This window comes from Anarrhichthys ocellatus, unplaced genomic scaffold (assembly GCF_004355925.1).
Source record: "Anarrhichthys ocellatus isolate YVR2014 unplaced genomic scaffold, GSC_Weel_1.0 scaffold2, whole genome shotgun sequence".
Lineage (NCBI taxonomy): Eukaryota > Metazoa > Chordata > Actinopteri > Perciformes > Anarhichadidae > Anarrhichthys > Anarrhichthys ocellatus.
In genome coordinates this window covers 5,463,765-5,485,802 of record NW_022280032.1, presented here as the reverse complement: position 1 = coordinate 5,485,802, position 22,038 = coordinate 5,463,765, and the positions used below count along the sequence as shown (strand labels likewise).

Here is a 22,038-nt window from a genome sequence, read left to right as displayed (position 1 = left end):
AGAACAAATTCTGGTGTAAAGCTCCCGCTAAAATCCAACTGGGGCACAGGCTAGATATTTCAGTGATTACTTTTTAAATACAGTAAAGACTTATTAGAATATTGTACATTCGATTTGGTAATAAATTGACAGAAAATCCATTTCAAAGAGGTTAACATATAATATGTAATCTGGCACCCCAACACGTTTTTTTAGTGGCAGCTCAGACTGATTTCATGCAATGGTATCCTCTCCAGTTGAATCTATTACTGTTTTCTATTTCAAACCATTTCTACAGAATAGTTTCCTCCTTAAATTGCAGCCCAGCACCTGAACTCCATGAGCTCTTTATGCAAAAAGGTTCTTTCAACTCGGTGTAAAGTGAGAACGTGGCACAGCGATGGAGAGACAAGCTCACAAAAGGTGAAAGAAATGGCCTAACAGGTGTAGCAAATACCAAATCAGGGAGCAAACGGATTATTGTGATAATCCCAATACAAAGAATGCAGGCAGATTGCTCCAGTTACGGCAATCCACTCTCAGATGTCTGACCTCGCTCAAAACAGACGGACAGAAAAAACAAGAGGTTGCTGGGATTTTTAAGCTTCATTTGTGCTAAAACTAAAGCAAGATCTACTTTACAATGAGTGAAATGTGGTGTAGTAACACTTGCAATGTGGAGATGCAATTAAAATTATTAAAGTAATCTTTTTAAATTTGATTCATTATTAAAAATCCTAAAGTATATTTGGTGCCATTCTGTCAGAGCGGTAGCCCGCGGTGGAGCCTGCACACATTACGCACGGCTGGGTCTCCTCCTCCTCCAGGTGCGTGGCTGTGACACACCTGGAGAGGGACTGGCACCTGTAGAACCAGACCACTTCATGCCTGCCACACTCCAAAAACAATTAGCCCCGCAGACATGTCTATGCTTCGTCCAGATTGTGATTTGACATGGTCTGATTTGCATCACGCGCAATGAATGTCACACGGGGTTTGCTGACGGTTTTGAGTCTGGTGTGCCACACCGAGTCGAGATGCTCACCGACCTCGTATTATAAGAACTGCTGGATTCGACGGTTTCCCGGGATTTTCATCGACATCGAGGAGTCTCAGCGGAGAGGAGCGCAGCTCCTGAAGTACTACCAGGAGGAGACCGCGCTCAAATGCAGCCGCACCTGTTGCCTCACCAGAAACTGTGAGTCAGACATATCGAACGATCTCGTGGCTTTCTTTTTCAGTTTTTTTGTTAATTTGTGACGGTGCACTCTGCCTTCACTAATCGTATAGTCTTTCCTCTTACAGTTTCCTGTAATCTGGCCATATTTCACTATGATACCACTCAAGAGAACTGCTTCCACCTGCACTGCCCAACACTGGAGAGCTGTATTCTCAGCCACAGAGGCAACGTCGTTCTGTATAATATCACAAAGGGTGAGTAAAGTAAATGGTGAATTCTGATAATTGATATTGTCTGTGGTTATACTTATAATCTCCCTGTATGCATATAGACTGCAGTCAGGGCCTATGACATGCTCAAGAAAAGAGACATATAATGTAACGTATATAATAGTACAGCACTCATAAGTAAAGGATCTGAATACGTCTTCTTCTTCCTCCTCCTAATAATATTACTACTATAATAACAAATACAACAGTAAACACATTTTTTTATGGATTAAATACATTTTTATTATTTTTTTTAGAAAAGTATCAACCAATAACACAGGAGTCGTGACTGTAGAAGTCTTTGTTTGCTATAGGCGTGGATCCTGACCTGTTGGTGTTTGGAAAATACTTCACCTCCAATGTACGCGTGTTACCCCACCACTACGGCCGAGGGAACGCCTCAGAACATCTGCCCTCGGACAAACGCCAGTTTATTCATCCCCCTCCGCCCGCTGCACTGCCTCTGACTTCAGCACCCACAGTTAAACCCCCCACCACAGCAAGCAGAGTGCTCCCCACCACCTCCACTACGCAGCAGAGCACCAGTCAGCCTTCAACCCTTCCCACAACTACAGCTCCCTTATCTTCCACTCCAGAGACTCTACTAGCTTCCGGAAACCATGCACAACCAACAACCCCGACCACTTCTCTTGCGCCCAGCTTTACGCCTCCTTCATCAAGCACAGCAACCACACTCAGCTCTAACAATCCCAAAACCACTCCTGCCTCTTCTACCACAGCTGCACAGCCTTCCACTTCCCCGACCCATCCTTTCACCACCACACAGCCGGCCACCAGCCCTCCAACTTCCACAGCCCTTATGGCCAGTGTAGAGAGCAGTAAGCAATACCCCAATGACACCACGGGCAGCTTGGGGAAGAACCACACAGCAGGCAGCGATGAAGGCCAAGGTGTCAGCGGAGAGGACAACCTCGGGGGTTTGGGACCTGGCTGGCACGGAGCCGCTCACACCTTGCTGATTGCAGTGGCCATCTGTGTCACAGTGCTGCTGAGCTGCTGCTGCTCTGTTCTGCTGGTCGTGAGCTGGAGGGGTCAGAGGAAGAGGATGGGACGCTACCGAACATCGTGGAGAGGGAAAAGAGGCTCCATGCGTCTGATAAAATACGTGCTGGTCAGAGAAAACACCTGAATGTCTGGCCAAGAAAGAAAATAAGATGGAACTGACTTTTCTCTTTTGCTTACAGCAATGTTTTACTGAGGGAATCCAGGGTGAAGAGACATTTAATTGACATAAATTAGAATTTGTACTGTTATATTTTTGTAAAATAATTTTCACTTACTGGATTATTTAATAGCACGGACATCGCTTTATATTGCTTTATTCTAAGCAGATAGGGATGAACATATATTACAGTCAACTGATGCATTGAGGTTACAATTCTGTATATTTCAGGTGAGACACTACAGGCAAAAACATAGCTTTTTCATGCACTGGTCAATTGTTAGATATTGGGCTATTTTACTTCCATAACATGTCTTCTTTCAGACTAGTGGAGAGAAAACATCCAACACACAAATAGTTTCCTACACTTCTAGATTTCTCCTTAACTCACCAAAAGTCAGCATTATATAATGCCTCATATGCATATTTAGATGTAAAATTTTCAAAAATACTTATAGTCCAAAAAATAAGTCTCCATCTGTAGTGTCTTGCAAAATGATAGAATTTTACAAAACATATCTTTAATGGCCTTTTTTTCACAAAATGAGTTTTCTCATACCGAGCCACAAATCTCCGCTTCAGTAGCACTTACATACAGCAAACTCTAGTTTTAATACTTTCTATATTTTGAAGGTTTTATGGCTGTTAGAGTAAAACCCTTTGACTGTAACATGTCGTAACATGTCACAACATGAAACAACTTTGAACCTGGCTTCATCCAGTGTTCAGATTTGTTCATTTGTGCAAATTAGCACATATTTGATAAGACAATTTGCATGTTAAAACATAACATTTCACAAAACTTGACGTACAAAAAATGTTTGTCTTAATGTAAGAAATCAACTAGGGAAGTTTCATTGTGATTTCTATTAGTTAAACTTTTTACCCTGTTCACCTGTAGTGTCCCCACTGAACAGGCGGAGGCATTGTGTGTCCTTGATGGGATTACCAAATAAGTAGCCGCCATGATTTCGGTTTATATCGTGATGCAATGGCTTTTGACATAAGAGCCAAACTCAGTCAATGCATTTGACTGCAGCAAGAAAGACGATATGACATTTTTGATGTACTTCAATGAGTTTAAGCTGATGTTGATGCCAAACCTTAAGGACTTTGGCCAGTTGTCTACGCTGGTGTTAAGTGGGACTTAATGGGCGCTTTAAAGAAGGAAAAAAAGACTGCTCCAATTTAACTGTTGTTTCCATCATCAACACTGTGCGATGACGGACTACTTTTTTTTTGCCTTGTGGCCTTCAGCGTTTAACCCTCCTTCAGTCCAAGCACATCGGGTTTCCTCTGACCTAAAGGTGCACGGACCACAGCCCAAAACTCCTTTAGAAGGGTGAGGTACTTTTCAACAACCTGCTGCTGAAAGCATCCTTTCACTGGAACTACCACTCCTCGACCTGACAGTGACGAGAGTGGGATGAGAGCGTCGGCTAGGAACCGACTGAATGGGGCTTTCATTACATAAAAGCTTTCCCCATCATGCACACGAACCCAACACAACTTCAAAGACCGAACACTCAACAACAGTGTACATTATGCTTTTATTTTTGTATTAAAGACAGCATCATCCAACCCTTGAGGTTGTACTATGTATAATGGAACAGTAATTATCTAAAGTAATCTGTCACTGGTACGTAGATGGAGTCCAAAGTATTTCATATTTTCGTGGACCCTGGTGCTCTTGGTTTCCATCTCCGTGTGAATCCATTTGCACATGAATCTGTATTACAGGTTGAGCACTTTCTTGACGGCCTCTTTGTACTGCAGCATGGTGCTCTCGCTCTCTCCTTCATTCTTCAACCTGGTGACGGAGTCCTTGTACTCCTGCACCTCTCTTCTACCCAGCAGCTGCTCTCGCACTTCCTCGCCTTCTCCTTCCCCGGCCGCTTTCATGCGTACTAGCATATCCAAGACATTCCTTTGGGACGGGCTGTCGTCCCAGCTGTACTCCTCCATGTCTGCCAGGGTCTTCTCAGCCTCCCAGGTCTCCGTTTTCTGAAGGAGCAAAACGAAACGCAATCGTTACCTTTACACGCAGACTGAGAACTGAAAACAGGGTTGTCTGTAGCATTACATCTGAACTGTATGTGTGTATTATTGTGGAAGAGGTTTGTTTTGTCCTGCAGGGTAGAAAGACCATGCAACGATAAGAATTTTCTTTTTTTTGGGGATCTGGCTCAGGCTCATTATGGCAACAGCTGTAAAATATGGGGCTCCTTGGTCACCCCTTCTTTGATGCTCCTCTCACAGAGATAGTGTTTCTCCACATGTAGTGCTCCCTCCGCTGCCCGTCGTCACATTCCCGAGAGAACAATGCGCCCCATTGTGCAGCAGTTTAAAGCAGGGCAGCGACGGAGCCCTCAGCGCTGCTGCTCTCCAGGTGTTTGAGGTTAATGACCATCATTACCGAGATACATATCTGATCCGCATCACGTCCCGTCTGGAACAAGTCCAGGCCCTTGTGAGTGAGGAGCACTAGATACTTGGGAACAGATCAGTAGCTTCCTTTTGAAGTAATGAAGGCCTACTAAACAAATAAACATTAGATTTTTAGATAAAGAAAGATAATCCTCATACATTGAGGCTGTAACATTTAAAGAGAAAGTTGAGTCATACTAAATCAAACTGCACTGGCAATGATCCAACCTTCTTCCTGATGCTGTTGTGGGTGCAAAATAATACAAGTGTTGACATCAGTGACACCATGTCTGTCCTTGCATCCATCACTGAGTAGTTTGGTCAACAGACGGAATATCTGATAACCCGAGCGAGTTCCGTCCCTGCAAAACAACGCTTATATTCTCAGTTCGGTGACGGGACAGGCGTTGGGCATGACGGCACAAACGCCGATGGAGTCCCTCCAGCGGTGAACTTCCCTCCGTGTCGGAGGCAGCTTTGAGCAGTCAGCCCCAGCGCTGCTCTGGATTAGCACAAACTGGAATTAGCAGGGAAGGTCCGTCTCCCTGAGTGGGGAGATAAACTCACCTCAGTGGCTGCTGACAATGGGCCTCTTTGTGGGCTAGCGTTACAACCTGATCGCTACACCACTCTCACAACTTCCACAAGCCTGCCGGACGAGCACTGTGCCTTCCATTGTGTGTCCAAAAGGGCAGCGGACGGTGTTCTGCGCACTGGCTCGAACACCTTCTCCAACTGAGAGAACCTTTTTTTTTATTTTATGTGGCTAAGCCATGAAAAGCTGCTAATGGCAAAGGTTGCACAAGGGGAGTCATTTTCTTTTTCGTGGCTGGCTGCAACAGAGAGAGCCTGGGCTAATGACCTGGTGAAAGACTTCCCTGATGTGGCATGGCTGGCTTAATGTGAATAAACAGTATCAGGGTCAACACCTGATAGGGTGGTCTGTTATCCCCCAATCTGTGGAGAAATGTCAACTGGACAATGCGGCTGTTTGCCGTCCTTCTGCCCATTCAGGTCTGATACCTCCCTAATGGGCTCAGGCTCTCGGATCGCAGAGCAAGATGGACATGAATTCCTCTGATAAAAGCTAGTGGGCCGTGTCGCTAGCTGTATGTAAATGTCACCAAAAAAAACAATAAAAACATGGTAATCACAAAACTAAAAGGCAAAGGCTATAAGATTAAAAAAAACCTATGTGCATTTGGTCATAAATATATTAATAAATATCTAAAAAAAAGACAAAAGTAGTCTTCCTGCCCACCCTGTTATTCAAAAGCATTATTTTTACTTAATTCATAGAACACCTTTAGTTTAATAACTTTGCTAACAGTAGCTTTACGCTGATCAATTATAATAATTATCGTCCAATACGATTCTTTCTTCTTCTGACACCAATTCTGATATCTGAACTATCAGTCGATACCGAGTATCACTCTGATACCAGTACGTTAAAAAGCTAAATATATTATTTTCTAACAGCTGTATAATTCTAACCCTGTATGGATGTGATATGACAGAGGATAAATGCCATAAAACTTTAAAATGTTGTATTGTTGTTGTTCGTGTGTAGCGTAAATGAGCCGATAACTGATATGAAAACTTAACTTAATATCGCCGATACCTGAATCCAGCATTTTAGGCTGTATCGGAGGAATTCCCGATACTGGCATCGATATCAGAACAATTCTACACAGAATACATCAACAAAGGGCCCTGCAGTTAATGCAGGCACCGTGATGCTTTGTTCATTTGCATGCTGGATATCATTCCTCTGATCTCAAAGAAACCTCTCAAAAAGGGGGAACACATTGAAGTGACGGTGCCTGCTCAATGTCAAAAAACAAATACTTTCAACTCACCCAAGACTCGTGGTAAAGGACAGTGAGCAGGTACATGGCGTAGTCCTGATTCTGCTGTCTCAATGGGCAGCTGGTAGAGGGAGGCGAGGAAAAGACAAAAGGTGAAGAGATTCAGAGCATTTGTGTCATTCCCTCACTTGATGATCAGTCATATGGAAGCTTTGTGAAGGAGTGCTTACCTGTCGGCTGCGATGGTGAGTACATTGGTATCTTTGCAGTATCTCTTCCCGGCAAGTTTGAGCATTTTCTTGCGTGCGTGGTCGTCCAGATTCAAACTGGACAGCTTTACCTGCGACGGCAACGACGTGATTAGATTACCACAAGAGACATAGTTTAGGCACCTGTTTTTCCACATGAAGCTTTGCAATGTAAAGAGAAATACTCAGACTAGAAGATAAGAGCAGATGGGATTTCATTATGTGCTGTATCTCCTGCCGGAATCCCTCTCTCGTCAGATTCAATTAAACCTTATTTAACCTATACAGAGCTTTGACTGTATAGATTTAAATATTACAACTGTACACGTGCTGGCACTCAGAATAATCTCTAAGCCCCTAAACACAAAGGATGGATGGAAAAAAACAGATTACTCCTTTAATACTCTGTTTTTCATGAGATTTGACTTATATAATTTGTTCAATGCAACAAAAATACGCAATACAAAGTAAGCCTCGGCTCGTACTAGAAAGCAGTTAAGTTTGTTGAGTCTGGATCAAACTGCCACAGATTTAGTTTACAGGATTTTCTTCCCGTCTAAATTAACGAATGAATAACTTCAGGCAACCCTACTGCACACATTCGTCATTCAAAAGATGAAATGCATTTTTGTTGAACTGAAACTGTGAGAGATTTGCCCTCTGACCTATTTTTCGGCCTAATCCACATGGATTAATGTCTGAATAATTCCCACCGTGCTGATTGTAATCTAAGGCAGTGTCAGTGGAGCAGATGGCTGCTGATTAATGGCGAAAATGACAGATTTCTCAAAAGGCAGTTTGAATTCCAGAGTTTACAAAGCAGGATGCAGCCTCGTCCAAGAAAAGATGTTGGCAGACCACCATTACTGTTAACATGTGGAAACCAACTCGAGCAGTTCAGAATGAAATAGAACGGCTTTCGACAGCTTTCTTTGACAAAGGGAAGCCAGACGAGGAACGTTTCAGCCACCAAGAAACCGGTATCGCTCAGTTCTATCAACATGTGAAACAACGAGGCCGACACCTGCACACAGAAGTAATATGACCCGTGTGGAAAATCTCTGCTTAATCTGTTGCACCAATCCTATATTGTATTTGATAACGTCTTGAAAACACAAGTGTGAATCTTGTCTTCCATGGCTTCTTGTTGGTACTTGTTTACATGAGTGGTTCTGGTCTGTGGGGAGGATTGCACGCGGCTGGATTAGCGGTAGTGGGGGGGATTAAGAGGAATATCAACATGTGGGACATTTTGTCAAAGATGAGATGTTTCGTTACTATTTTCTGTGAAAGTAATGTTTGTCAAAAACACCTTTTCCAAAGAACGAGAACAACAACAGAGCTTCAGCACATGCTCACATATGAAATGCTTCTATAGGGCTGTAATCTCTTGATGGCATATGTTACGTAACAGCATAACTTCTTATGTTTGAGGACAAAGAACGTCTCTCTGGATAAGTCAGGGACATGACGGCAGCTGGTGATTACGCGTCTCTGTAAATCTCTAATCTCATTCCAGATCCGGTTTCTCTCCACACGTCTTGCTATACGTCGATGGAACCCAGTTGAAGCAGGTCATCGGGTTAAAACCTGTCGAAAAAACCTTTTTATAGAAACTGCAAAGACTAAAGAACGGAAACTTACTTTGAGGTGAACGACGCGAGCTGAAGGGTTTCGGACGGACGGGCCGTCGGCCACGTAGTCTGTGCTTTCTACTTTGATGGGAAAGAGCTCGTCACATCTGGCGTCGGTGTCCAAGGCAGAGGGCCACTCTGTACAGAAGGCTGGACACAAAATGAGGCGAATGAGAGTGTTTTTCGTTTTACAATAATAAAAATAAATAAATGAATTGTGTTTCAGAGCTTCACAACGTTTTAAAATGAAAAACATAAATTACGTTTCAGAGCTTCACAGTGTTTCTTGATGGCCGCCGGTGTCAAATGCAGAAAATTTGGTATCTGAAAGAGATGAGCGAGAGATTATGTGAATGTAAAAATGCAACTGTTCATAAAACAGAAATATGAAAATGTCCTGAAGTCTAAATATGTACATCCCAGTAAAGCAAAACTCACACATAACATTTTCATGACTATATGCATTTTATGCTAGATTTCAGAATACATTGGTTAAGGGCGTGTTCATTATTTAACACACGCAATTATATAATTCTATATTGACATTAAAATACATTTCTCATAATCCAAAAATGTTGGCTTGTGTTTGGACAAAACATCTATGAGTTAAGATTAAAAAGTAAAAAAAAACATCAAACATAAAGGGATGCACAGCAGGTTGACCGCTCGTGGCTGATCTGACTAATGAAATCAATGTCGTTAGGCTGCACGGCAGAGTTCCAGCTGTGGCGGGCGAAAGTAGTGGATCTGCAAGTGGCTCGAGTCCAGGTGGAGCAGCTGCTGGTGTCTGGACACAGCAGCTCAGTAATCCGGGCGCAGAGACAGAGCAAAGCCCGCTCCATCAGTAACGCTGGAAGATCGTCTGGCAACAACTAACTCCTCACAATGAATACTGGGAGGTAAACGCTGAAGTATAGACATAGGATGCATGCAGATACAGACTGCAGTTAACTGCATGGTTGCCACATTTATTCTGCAGAGGATTTTAATCTGTTGAACCATGTGGGAACAGCGCTACAACTCAGTGTCCACTTCCTAAAACTACAAACACCCTTGTGTGTTTGTAGTTTTAGGTTGTATGCACGTGGTCTGACCTTGATCAGCTCCAAGTTGCCCTTCCTCTCTGGAGGAACGCCCCCCCTCACAGGGTAGCCCATCCTCACAGGCAGGGGGACGGAGCTCGGTCTGAAGATGGCTGCTGCTGGATAGACTGCAGTCCAGTCCTGATCCACCGGCATCTTTTCTGTCCTGGGCTCCCCTGCCTGCAAAAAACAACACGGAAGACAAAGGAAGCGTCTTTTTAAATTGGGAAACGTCTCGTCTCATTTGAAATGTGTGCATCCTGATGTATTAAACCTACGTAAAAGCTGCACACTTACAGTTCTCCTGGGTCTTCTCAAGAATCCTCTACCGCCTCTATCAGGAAGGCCTAAAACTCACAATGTTGCAAGTTTACACACACACACACACACACACACACACACATTTGGTGTATGTGATAGGTGTATTTCACAATATGTACCGCATGATATACTGTGTTATTTATTATCATGCTTTTCGTTGTACCATGTAGAGTAAATAAGAGCTGAAAATTCGTTAATTTGACATATTTATCAAGGTGCAGACAAATAACAGGATGAGTTAATAGTTCTAGCTTTTTAATTGTGAGCATCTGCTGCCTTTTATGATTCATTTGGTTTTGTGGAATCAACATTTTCTTTGAGACCAAACGATGGATTGATTAAAAAAGGAACACTTCTGAGCAGATGAACTGTTAATCGCTATACTATCTAGTTCTTTATCCTTTATCTGTCATTGCACTTCTTTTGCTGATCTATTCTGATTCTACTGTGGGTAGATTATGATGGGAAGAGAGAAACCTGTCATGCAGCAAGTGACAATGAACTAATAAAATAGACACAGGGACCCCCACACAAGAACCCCTGAAAACGTCCCACACCCCACAAACCCCACAGCTGCTCACCAGTCAAGTTTAGACACTCTGACTACAAAAGCACATCTCTGTCACAGGACAGGAGGTACCTTGACATGGCCTTGGTAACTGCAACTCAAGCTGTTATCCTCGCGTGAAGCACGAATGAAACTCACCTTTATTTCCAGCAGAAGCATTTACAGACGAATCCGTCGCGTATGTGACTCTGCTTACTGGTCTCTGCAGTCCAAGACCAGAAGCATTTATTCGACCTAGCGACAGAAATGCCTTGCTTGTGTGTGAAGCCATGTTTTTCCCAATGACTACGGAAACCAGCGAGGGACAAGCTATGAGGTATTGCAAAACGTGTTGACTTGGCGCAGAGTGAGTGTTTAGTGCCCCCTACAGGTCAACACAGGCGTGGAAGCACAGCTCGTGATGTATGATGGGACTGCATCCGGGTTTTAATACTACAACAAAGAAGCACTGAAAATAATTTTGGTCAGAAATAAATGCAAGAGACTATTTCCATTCTTATTGACGCTAGTGCACGACCATGCACGTGTGACCTGCCGCTGCCACCCATCAGCTGCTGCTGTTTGGCACATGTGGTGCGTTCAAATGCTGCTGTAAAACCACCTTTCCAAAGTAGCACGTGCAAAAAATGGCAGACTATTTAAAATGATTCATGATGTGAAAACACAGCCACGCAAACGTGAGAGTGAGGCAAACCATAAGTTAGTGTTTTCGGTTAAAACCAGGTTGGACATAGTTAAAATGTGTAATGTCAACTGCGGGTGGATTAGCACTCAGAGTTCACTTATATTTGAGAAAGTGGCAGGGATGTGTTAGAAATGCAAGGCATAAATAAAAAACGCATGTTTATTTCATGGGGTTCCTGTTCTTACATTAGGCTACTCAGGTATGGACCCGGTTTCATCTTCACTTATAAAACGATGCTAAAGGCCAAGTGGGTACAAAATAGTTATGTTGAGTCATATGTCACAGTTGACTGCATGCTAACTTTATTTAGCATTATGCACCATGAGGGCTCAATTTAAAGTAACCAGAAAATGCATTTCCTGCAGAAAATGCGTTGGAATGCTGAAAGCTGAAATGAATCGCAAAAAAATTGCTGAAAATACAGATATGGGAGACCACTTGTCTGAAAAATGTTGAAGGCCAAAAGCATTAAACTGCAGAACATAATTTCTTCCAGGTGAGTTTAAACACAAGGTGCATGCATCATTGTGCATTTCTTCCAGTTGTAAAGTAGAAAACATGATTTATTTTAGTCGTATTTAGAACATGAGGTAGAGGAGTACTTCAGCCTGTTGTGGCCAAAATGAGTATTACAACAATAACATCAATTTACCTGCTAAAAAATATGTTTTTCAAAAATAAAAAAAAAGAAACAGACAGTCTGAATCTTTCTAATTGCTAAGGAGGTAGAACAGATGAGAAATGAAATGAAATGAAATTAAACAAATTCAGAAAAGGACTGAAAAAAAATCATAAAAGTTAAAATGCGATAGTTCAAAAAGTGTAAAAGATATCAAAAAGTTTAAAGGTTAGAAACAGCAGGCATATCCTTAAAGAGCATTTTTATAGTTGAACGGTTTCTTAAAAAATGTAGAAAAAGAAGCGTGCCAAAAAATGTATGGAAGAATTGGAAAAATAAAGATTAGAAGAACAATACTTGGAATGCTGAATCAGCATTAGGGTTGACATTGAAGTCATATATGTCAACAATGACTTTGCTGCTTTAGGCTTCTCCAATATGAAGATTTGGTGGTTGTTTATTGTTTTATATTATTGTAAATATATTTGGGCTTTGAACGGTTGGATGGACAGCACAAGACATTTGAAGGCATCATTTTGGGCACTGGGGATTCATGACAGGTCATTTTTAAATCATTATTTGATCAATTAGAATAATAATAATGTAGAATTAAATGTTAGCTGCAACCCTAATACAGTTAAAAAATACAACCTGACACAAATTCACATTCCGGATTCATACATTGGCAAGTTATCACAAATAATAAGCTCATAATCATAAATTATACAGAAATTATTTTTTATTTTATTTCTTTACATATGTTGTAGACATTTGCACGTTGGCTACTTGTTAGTAATTGTAGATAGTATATAAAATGGACAGGATACCACTTTGTTGGTCGCTCATGTTGCGATTACAAAATGTCCCATAACCCTTGAACGCAGCGTTTGTGCAGGCACAGGCTGCGATGCACTTCAAAGAGACGAGTCCTGCAGGCAGCAGCCGATGAAAGACTTCTCCTCTCAGTGTATTTTCGATGTTAGGGTTTAATTTTGTTGCGCTGGAAGACGAATTCTTACTTGTTTAATTTTGGAGATTATATGACAATATTTTATTCATTTAAAAATAAATAAAGGTGAACTTGTTGCCTGCTTCTGAGATATTTTCTATTTATTTACCACCGATTACAACTTGATGTGTGTTTCTGGATTCAAAGGTAAGATGTGACACGCTAGTTTGACATATTGTTTAACTTGTTAAGCGTAATTCTTGAAGGGCTCAGCTGCGAACATCAGCGTGTAGCATTAATTGCTGCAAATATTGACATAACATGTTCTTGATTTTGCAGCATCATTTAACAGACCACAGCCTGCTCTTTATTTGAGTGCTTAAGCAGGTGGAAAAGGGAAAAAGGTGGAGTTTTTAGGGATCGGAAGCTAAATGTTCCTAATTTATTTCACGTTGCTGTCATTCCATTTGTTTTGGCTGTCCCCGTGACAGGGTCGGTTCAGTTTAACGGAAAGGCAAACAATACTCTTGTAACTGTAGAGTCCCACAGCAGCCTGTGCGTGTCTGACAGTTCATTGCGTGTCTCATGACTGTGCAGCTTTAAAGTCAGAAACTCTATCTACAGGGAGACAGCACATGTGGCCCCTGTCATCAGTTCATCGATGGCTGAGGACAGATACGGACGGGGTGGGGGGGACTTGCCCCCAATTAGCCCTCCTCACTTGTCCCATGATGCTGTTTTTCCTAACCTGTTGGGCAACATCCGGCCATTTATCACACTGGTTAGGTGTCTTTCCAGAGAAGACAGTGACGCGCCTACCAACCCTTTGATACACTAATTAATTGTGCATATGCCAGCAGGGAGTAGAATTGCTTTGACTAGATGGAAAGTGTTTTTGTCAAATTGACACACTGTCCAGACTTGGTTACATTTGCAGACATGAGGAATAGATATTAAACACACGAATTAGGATGTGTTGCTGATATGCTGCTCCCTTTGCACACACTTTTCTTTATCTTTTACATCTCTTGTTGTTGTTGATATAGATTTAAGTAGTGTTTTGGCAAATAACACCTATGTCCAAAGGCAAGCAGTGGAGATTTTGTCATAATACAAACATGCAGTGTTTGATTGTGACTAGCCGCTTGAAGTCTTTCTCAGAAAACTGAGAGAAATATGAGAGACGAGCTGCAAAACAATCAGTCACGTGGCTGTAACTGTCCAGTTTTAATCAGTCTAATTCTCTTCTTCCTGCACGCTTTTTTAAACCTCTGTGATGTGACGTCTGTAACTGTTAAAATTTGTTGTAGCCTGGTCAAGCTGGATTATAATTTTTTCTTCTTCTAAATGTTAGCAGAGTGCTTGTTGCACATTTGTTTTAGTTTACCAGATGGGAAACATTTCCGGGCTTGACATCCATCAGGGACGACGCAGCAGGTTTCACAGTAAATCCTCACAGAGAGGAAATGGACTCGTGTGCAGACCTGTCTCTGCCACATTAACTTGTGTATGATTATATTTTGGAAGTATTTTGTGCTTGTATTATTGTCACCGGTCGTAAATCGCAGTGTAATAGCCTACTTGTACAACAATTTTCAAAAGTTCATAGAAATGTTTCTACGACTCCTTACACCGGACCGTTACATGACGGAAAGCTCTAATCGGCATCAGTGCCCTAAAATCACAAACGGGTCGTCTCTGATCCACGTATGACGACAGTTCAGAAGTAACATGCTGAGGGGAACCACCTTTAGCATTTACCAGATTACAATCTGATGATAATCTGGAGTAACAGTATTTTTCTTCTATGCTGGGATGCCATATGTTACAATAGCAGATGTTTATTTAGTAGCTTCAAACTGTTCAAGAACATTAAATTCAGAGTTATTTGGAAATACAGTGTGCTGTGTTAATAATCTTGTCAACAATTGCAGTTTGACCCAGGTAATAGATAATGCTGTTGTTGGTGTAAAATAGTAATGGCGGTTCAGCAAACTAAACGTTAAACAAACTCGAGTGTCCATGTCTTGCATCTTTAATGACTCAATTAACAAGGCCCTTGCCGTGGAGGGCAGGGCTTACTTTCAGTCATACTATCTCCATGACTCATGTCACCTCTTCCCCTGCAGGTATGGACACACATGCAGTGCAGCAGAGAGGGCTCCTGTCTGCAGCGGGTAGCTAGCCATGCCTAGGGTCTCATCCGGCCGGACTCAACCCTTCTACCTGACTCTTGGTTGACCTCAGGGATGTCCCTGGCCTGTCTCTGAACCGGACCATGGAGGAAAGACGTGCACAGTCCTTTCACATGACGTGCCACGTGCAACGCGACTATGGCAGCAGGATGGGGAGCTCCTTCATAAGTTGCAGACCCAATGGATATGGCGGCACGAGCCTCAACCTCAGCCTGGACCAGGAGATGGACGCTGACCCCGCGACCTCCACCGGCACTACATCCTCCAGTTCTACCCTACGGGCTCCTGCTGCTGACAGAAGCTCCTACTCTCCCGTTTCACTGGAGCTGGACCCCACAGCGGGGAATAATGGATCAGGCATTCCCTGCTATCCACCAGCGGACACAAATATCCCAGTGCTTCCGTCCATACTTGGCGAGCCCTCCATCACCTCTGTCCCTCTGACTCTCCCTCGTTCGAGCTGGATGCGTCATCATCAAAAGCAATTCCAGAGCCCGTACACCAAGACTAGCATGCAGGGGGATGTTTACAACTTCCTAGAGAGGCCTGCTGGAATAAGATGCTTCCTCTACCACTTCCTCGTGTGAGTACCTGTCTGGTTCTGTGTGTACTGATTACAGCAACAGACTGCGAGTCAGTTTGGCAGCAGTGCTGAATGAGTAGACATAGTTACAGAGAACCATAAACACTGACGAGCATGTGTAAGGCTCAAAATGCTGAATCAGAGTAAATAAACATTATTAGGAGCAAAAGCCTTCACGAGAACCCTAACAATCATAAGGCTTTATTCCTCAACATGTTAAGACTTTGATGGACGTGCTAAAAGCTGTTCGGTTAACAGTCTCGTTGAGTGTCTAACTTCAAACACAGGTCTGTGTGGTGTCTCTCCGTTAGCTCCAGGCCCTCTCTCGTTAATTGCATCTAGTGCGGCTCCTTCCAGTATTTGGTTCTGGTTCCCAGTAACAAAGGGAGAGGCCTGCTGGCTGTCTGCGGTTGTTTTAAGATGGCCCAACAGGAGCAGGTCAGTGCGACCTGGTCAACCACACTTTTGGCACTGATAAGCTCAGTCTATTTTGCTCTTCCTCACAGTCAACATATCAGCAACCACATCCATGAATCACGGAACGTCCTTCTTGATGCTGCTAACCTGACCTGCCAGAAACCCACACTGACCTGCAGTTAAAACACTGCTTGCATCTTTTTATTAACTGCCCAGTTTTTAGTTAAAAAACTAGTGGAAATAAAAAATATATATATATAGTAAAACTTTTAATGAATTGTATCCTACTTCCATATGTTTTCATGGCCAGCAAGTGCTTAATATCTAAGTAATATATTGAAAAACAAAAGTAAATATTTTAAAATCTGGCTTCATGTATGTCTTTTTACTCAAATATGTTTTGCACATTTTCACATTCATTTAATCAAAATAATTTACCCAATTCAAGAAGTGAGTGTTTGTGATGAATAATATAATGATGGTGAGATACATTTGAGTTAGCTTCCCTTTTTGCAAAAGTGAAAATCTAACTCTTTCATGACCAAGAATACCCTCCTAACATGTGACTAAAGAATCATCTGGTATCCCACAATGTGGTCCCAGATGTCACAGTAAGCCCTGAGCCCATGGATTTAGACCAGATTAGATGAAAATATGAATGATAATAATAGAAGTTCAAGTGACGGGCGTCTACTGAACTCTTTTACATTCCACTGAACAGTGAGTCAAATAAATCCAAAAGAATGTTTTTCAGGAAATGGTAGGGTTAATTTGGACCCCCCCCCCCCCGTTTGTGTGTAATAGTACACAAACACAGACAGTATAGATGCTAAGTTCTGTGTTTGGAGGCATTATTTTGCTCCCTTAAAGCCGCAGATGACTGTGTTTTTCTATTTCATTTTCCCCGTGACTATGTGTGGTTTGAGTACAGTAAAAGCATGCTAATACCGCATCCTGACCCGCCTGATACCAACTCACTTTGAAAGGTTGTTAGGAGCATTAGTTGCTGCTGCTATAATTACACATGCATCTTAAACTGGGTCATTAATTGACTGAAAGGCACCCACCATATATCATGTTGTGCCTAAGTAGACTTGAGCCCAGCACAGGTTAACCAGAGCACAGAGAGGTGTCCTGAGTACTTCATTGCATTCGGTTAAATTACTTTCATCAAGGTCACACTGTAATGGGAAGTAAAATCCTTTTGTGTACAAACTCTAACAATATTACAACATACTGTATAAAGATCATTTTGTCACATAAATGACATCACAGTAGCCATTACACCTGAGTAGTAAGTTTCCATGTGTTTTTTTTTTCCACTGTAGTTGCCTATTGTTACGAACAGTAAAGGTAAATGTTAAAACCTAATAGTTAAGGTATAGAAGTTAATTTATATAGATATATATTTAAATTTAAACCTTCAAAGCATCTCACTTTTGGGTCATGATTCAGCAGTTATGCAGCTCTGGCCGAGACTAACCAGGAGTGTTTTGCGTTCTGTGCAACGTCTTGCAACAATCTCAATGCCTGCACCTCCTAAAGGTCCCGCTCCTCCCAAATAATCCATTTTCCAAACGTATTCATCTCCCTCTACAGCGCTTCAGCTCAGCTTCCTTCAAATTACCTCATCCTTTAAACATAATCCAGGCCTAATGTGTAGTCATTAAACATGGCAGCTACTCCGACCACTTTTCAGCTTTGTCCACGTGAAATTGTGCTTGAAGAGAAGTAGAGTTAGTCAGTCTCATTAAGATATTACCTTTGTCAGTCAAAGGAGTGGAAACAGAGCGGGGATCCTCTGTTGTCCTGTTTGTAAATGTGTTTTGTGTGCCCTGCCTTGCTGATAACTCGTCCCAGCAGTAATTGAGGCTCTAATGTTCTCCCCTCACAGAGGAGAGAGAACCTGAGCCTGTGCTTCATTTAATATTAAACCCCTCTGACTGATCCTCGTCAACACTCCTTTAAGTAACTCTTACTTGTCGATGGTTATCGCTGGTGGCCATCTATTCTCCTGGCCTCTTTAGAGATTGGCAGGGAAAAAGAGACTCCTAACAGGCCGCATGCAGCACTCGTGATAGGCCTAATAGGCCTGCTCTACATTAGGATGACACACTGACGAACCATGCACGCACAGGTCAACGCTCAATTCACTGCTGCCGTTATCGTGCTTATAAATCTGAAAATGCACTCGTCAACACTGCATCTGGCTGTGTCGGAACATCTGTCCAATCAACGGGTAGCGTAATGGGAGAACACACACACATCAACGGGGAGACAGTTGTCACAAATTAATACTTGCACAATGTACGCATATGTGCATCGAATGTGTACACAAACACCCTTTCAGTGAGTCCTCATGCATTTGACCGATTTGTTTTGTTTTGTTTGAAAAGAGGGTTTTATTTCTTTTGCAATACTCATTTGGAAAAACCCATTTGAAACCCAAACAGATAAAAAGTTTTCATGTGGATTTATATTAACTTCGGCACATTGAGAGAAATGTGGTTATCTTCCTATTTTGTTAACTTTCTTTTTAGATTAGTGCTTTACATACATCATCGTTATTTAATGAAGAATTCATAGCATAAAACTAATTCAAATATAAATGATTTATTTGATGAACTTAAGCATATACAGTTACGGACTTTATTTCGGGGTCATCGGGCAGCATTCGGTCTCCTCTTGATGTTGGAAAACAATCAATTATTAATACATGTTTTAACAAATTAATGTATTATATATGAAATGTCACGTTTGTCTAACCGACAGACACACAAACGTACACGCACATGTCACTCTGACGACAGAGTTTAGTCAGAGTGGGTAGAAATCCCTTGGGCTCGGGACAGCATATGATAAGAGTGCCCGAAAAGAGTCTTATGCAATGGCATGCAGTCTCACCAGCACAGAGACAACCTGGGGCTATGATCCCCTTCACGTTTGGGCCACTCCCTCTGGATTCTTTTACATAACCAAAAGGAATGAACATGCATGTCCACATGATTGCCCTTCTTGCTCAAACTGGAAGCAGATTACAACCATACATCTTCATTTAAGTAGACACGTAAATTATTTTGAGACAAAATCAAGAGCTAAAACAGTAGAAGAAAGAGAGATTATCTTACTGACTGTTAAAAAAAACGACCTCAATATTTTCATTTGCAGTGGCTGTAATCAAAATGTGATCGTCTCATGAAGGGGAATTTCTACTGTGGCGTCATTACACCACGACCAGTTTGCAGTGGAGGAAGAATTGCACCCGTTTATCCTGGTGAAGATGCAGCTGGCCAGATGTTGTCTGGAGTACTTGGTTCTGTTGTGTGTTTTTATATCTGGACAGATTATTGAAATGGCGATAGTGAATCCCCTCCATCTATGTGGAAAGGGCAGAAAGGAAACCTCGTGTTGGATATCTGCTTACAAGAGATTACTGACTGAATGAAGAGAACTGTATGGGTCACGTCCATTTCTCAGTGAATGATGTACGCTGGGGCATATTTCATAATGCGAAGTCCATTGTCTTTTGACCCTTTTTGCTTCAGGAATTTGTCCAACAGGTTTAACAATTTAAAAAGTCAGAGTGCAATATTAAAAGAAACTAAAAAGATAACTGTTATCATAATAGCATTTTATTTAGTCATTTCTCCTTTTAATATACATGAAATGTTTCAACAACCAATGCACATGCAGATCTTAATCTGTTGCACTTCAACTTGTAAGCAGCCTATAAAGGGGACTGCTGCTCCTGAATTAAAGAATAAAAGATTGCTATTAAAATACTGACATGATCCATTGCATTACAAAGTAAATTCTATCCTAAGATGAACAGAATGCATAATATACAATTTTAGCTTAAATTTAAACCTTGAGTTCAAGGAATATTTTGCTAATTCCAATTAGTCTTGTCAATAAAAGTATTCGTGTCGGCTCTAAACCTTTACATACTTGTCAGTTATCAACCTCCAAGAAGATTTAAGTTATGGATATTATTTTTGCACCTCTCATTGTCTTGGCCGTCCTTTGTGCCGTTTGCAGTTGGTACATATCTTGTATACTTCCAATGGTGTGTAACTGTACAACTGAATTCAAGGTGATGCTGTATCCGACATGCATTTAGCGAAGTTGCTAGTTGTGAATGACACTGCTTCTATAGTGTGATACCCCTCCTAACTGTTTCTCTTTTCATTAACTTTGCCCTGCAACCTGTAAGTTGATTTACCTCTTTTTTTCCCCAAGCATTTGGTGGACAAGATGATAGCTAAGCCAGGATGGAATATCCATGTTTGTGACTGGTGGCAGATGCGGTGTAATCCATCCTAAGCTCTTCCATGGATGGGATGGGGAGGGGGGGCCAGTAAAGAGGGTTGTGGAGGGCAGCTCCCTCTCTGTCTCTGACCGTGCTTGCTAGCAGTGATGGACAGGGCAATGACCTTTGTGCTTGTTTAAGTCACAAGCACGTTTTTGAAGAAGCAGTCTCAGAAGCAGACACAGAATGCAGAGGTGTTTAGTCCCAAAACAAATACGTAAACATTATGGGAATTCTGGAAGTCTGCCAACTCGCATTGGGCAGATTTATTAAGGGAGCACAAGTATGCAGACAGTACAAAGTTTATACTTGTATTTGACTCATTGTTTACAGCTGGTTGCTGGGCCAGAGATTGGGCACATTTTTGTTTTTATAGGAGCAGCATAGCAGTGGTATCATCTGCTAACTGAGCAGCATTGCAGCGGCATAGGCGTCCGCTTAAACAGACCACCTAATTGTAAAACAACATTTTACAATGTACTTCTTTATTTGACCTTTATTTGTGTGGCTGAGAAATGAGTGAATTGTGCAAAGGCAAGTAGATGTAGGATCTTAAAGCTGGAGTTCTAATGACTTAAGATGAGGTTGAGATAGTTTGCAAGTGTAAGCTGGTGTTTTATCAGACGGTCCGATTTATGACGGCACAACCTGTTATCCACTGCTGGGTTGAATGAGATTAAGGTTAAGACATCATTTGGATTGGATTAGCGTAGCACCATCTGTATTGATGACTTGTAATCATACACAACCAGCCTCTTTGGCCCAACAGCTAAATGTGTGCAATTAGCATTGCAGTGCTACTGTTGATTGGCTACATGTGTGAGTTTGCATACTCGATTTATGAATGCGCAATGCACAAATCTGCAAGTGTGAACCTTTCACATTGTTGTCACCCCCACTTTTGAGATGGCATTGTCCCCGCTGTCTGTTTATAGTTGATGTTCCCTTATAAGCTTATATTGCCATAGTTTCCCAGCTGATTGAGTAGAGGGTTTGGTATGGCTCTACGCCTTACTTATTTTAGTCAAGCTGGACAGATCTGCAGACAATAACACTCGCTAAAGCCCCAGCTGTTTTGTTTTAATCAGATCCCAGGGGTTTTGGCCTGGCTAAATAAGGTTGGCTAATGGTTGTGAGTGACCCAGTCCTGTCCGCAGCAAACACCTCCCCATGGTGTCAATGCAGAAAGCTTCAGGATATGACATTTAGGGAAATGCTTCGTCTAGTTTGTACACAGCCTGACTTAATGCACAGCCTTGAAACATTTAATGTCTCCAGAGAAACTGTTGGTAAACTTGAAGAAATGACAACTTTAAATATGCAACATTTTGTTTGCATGTTTATGCTCTAACCTCCTAGCTTTAGTAGAACAGTGGATAATGTCTGCTATTACGAAACACTGCAAGTAAAATGCTGCTCACTGTACCCAAAACAAACAAACACGATAGTCCTATCCAATTAGTCATTACTACAGACTATAATCTAATCTAGTACAGCTTTCCGTCAATGGTCTTCTATGACACATTGTATGTGGAGTCTCATGGGTATTGCATTTCACTGTTGTGCTTTCAAAAACAGGACA

At 41.9% G+C, this 22,038-nt stretch overlaps 3 protein-coding genes across 4 annotated transcripts in view; 2 read left to right on the top strand and 1 right to left on the bottom strand.

Annotated features, from left to right (window-relative positions):
* Positions 1-957: 957 nt before the first annotated feature.
* mansc4 (MANSC domain containing 4) lies at positions 958-2,578 on the top strand. Its single transcript, XM_031857977.1, has 3 exons — positions 958-1,177; positions 1,285-1,413; positions 1,743-2,578. Exons 1-3 carry the CDS (start codon positions 958-960, stop codon positions 2,576-2,578), a joined length of 1,185 nt encoding a protein of 394 aa, XP_031713837.1.
* Positions 2,579-4,142: 1,564 nt separating this feature from the next.
* On the bottom strand, positions 4,143-11,087 carry mrps35 (mitochondrial ribosomal protein S35). Its single transcript, XM_031856150.1, has 8 exons — positions 10,838-11,087; positions 10,108-10,157; positions 9,823-9,990; positions 8,992-9,052; positions 8,739-8,878; positions 7,077-7,186; positions 6,898-6,967; positions 4,143-4,615 (listed from the first exon to the last, which is right to left on the bottom strand). Exons 1-8 carry the CDS (start codon positions 10,968-10,970, stop codon positions 4,346-4,348), a joined length of 1,002 nt encoding a protein of 333 aa, XP_031712010.1. The 5' UTR covers positions 10,971-11,087; the 3' UTR covers positions 4,143-4,345.
* Positions 11,088-12,945: 1,858 nt separating this feature from the next.
* kcnq1.2 (potassium voltage-gated channel, KQT-like subfamily, member 1.2) overlaps positions 12,946-22,038 on the top strand; it is a 147,800-nt gene continuing 138,707 nt past the window's right edge. For both annotated transcript variants that reach the window (XM_031871223.1, XM_031871217.1), the window contains exons 1-2: positions 12,946-13,159; positions 15,082-15,730. In XM_031871223.1, the coding sequence (XP_031727083.1) occupies positions 15,231-15,730 (500 nt within the window). In that variant the 5' untranslated portion in view covers positions 12,946-13,159; positions 15,082-15,230. The remainder of the gene's footprint in view (positions 13,160-15,081; positions 15,731-22,038) is intronic.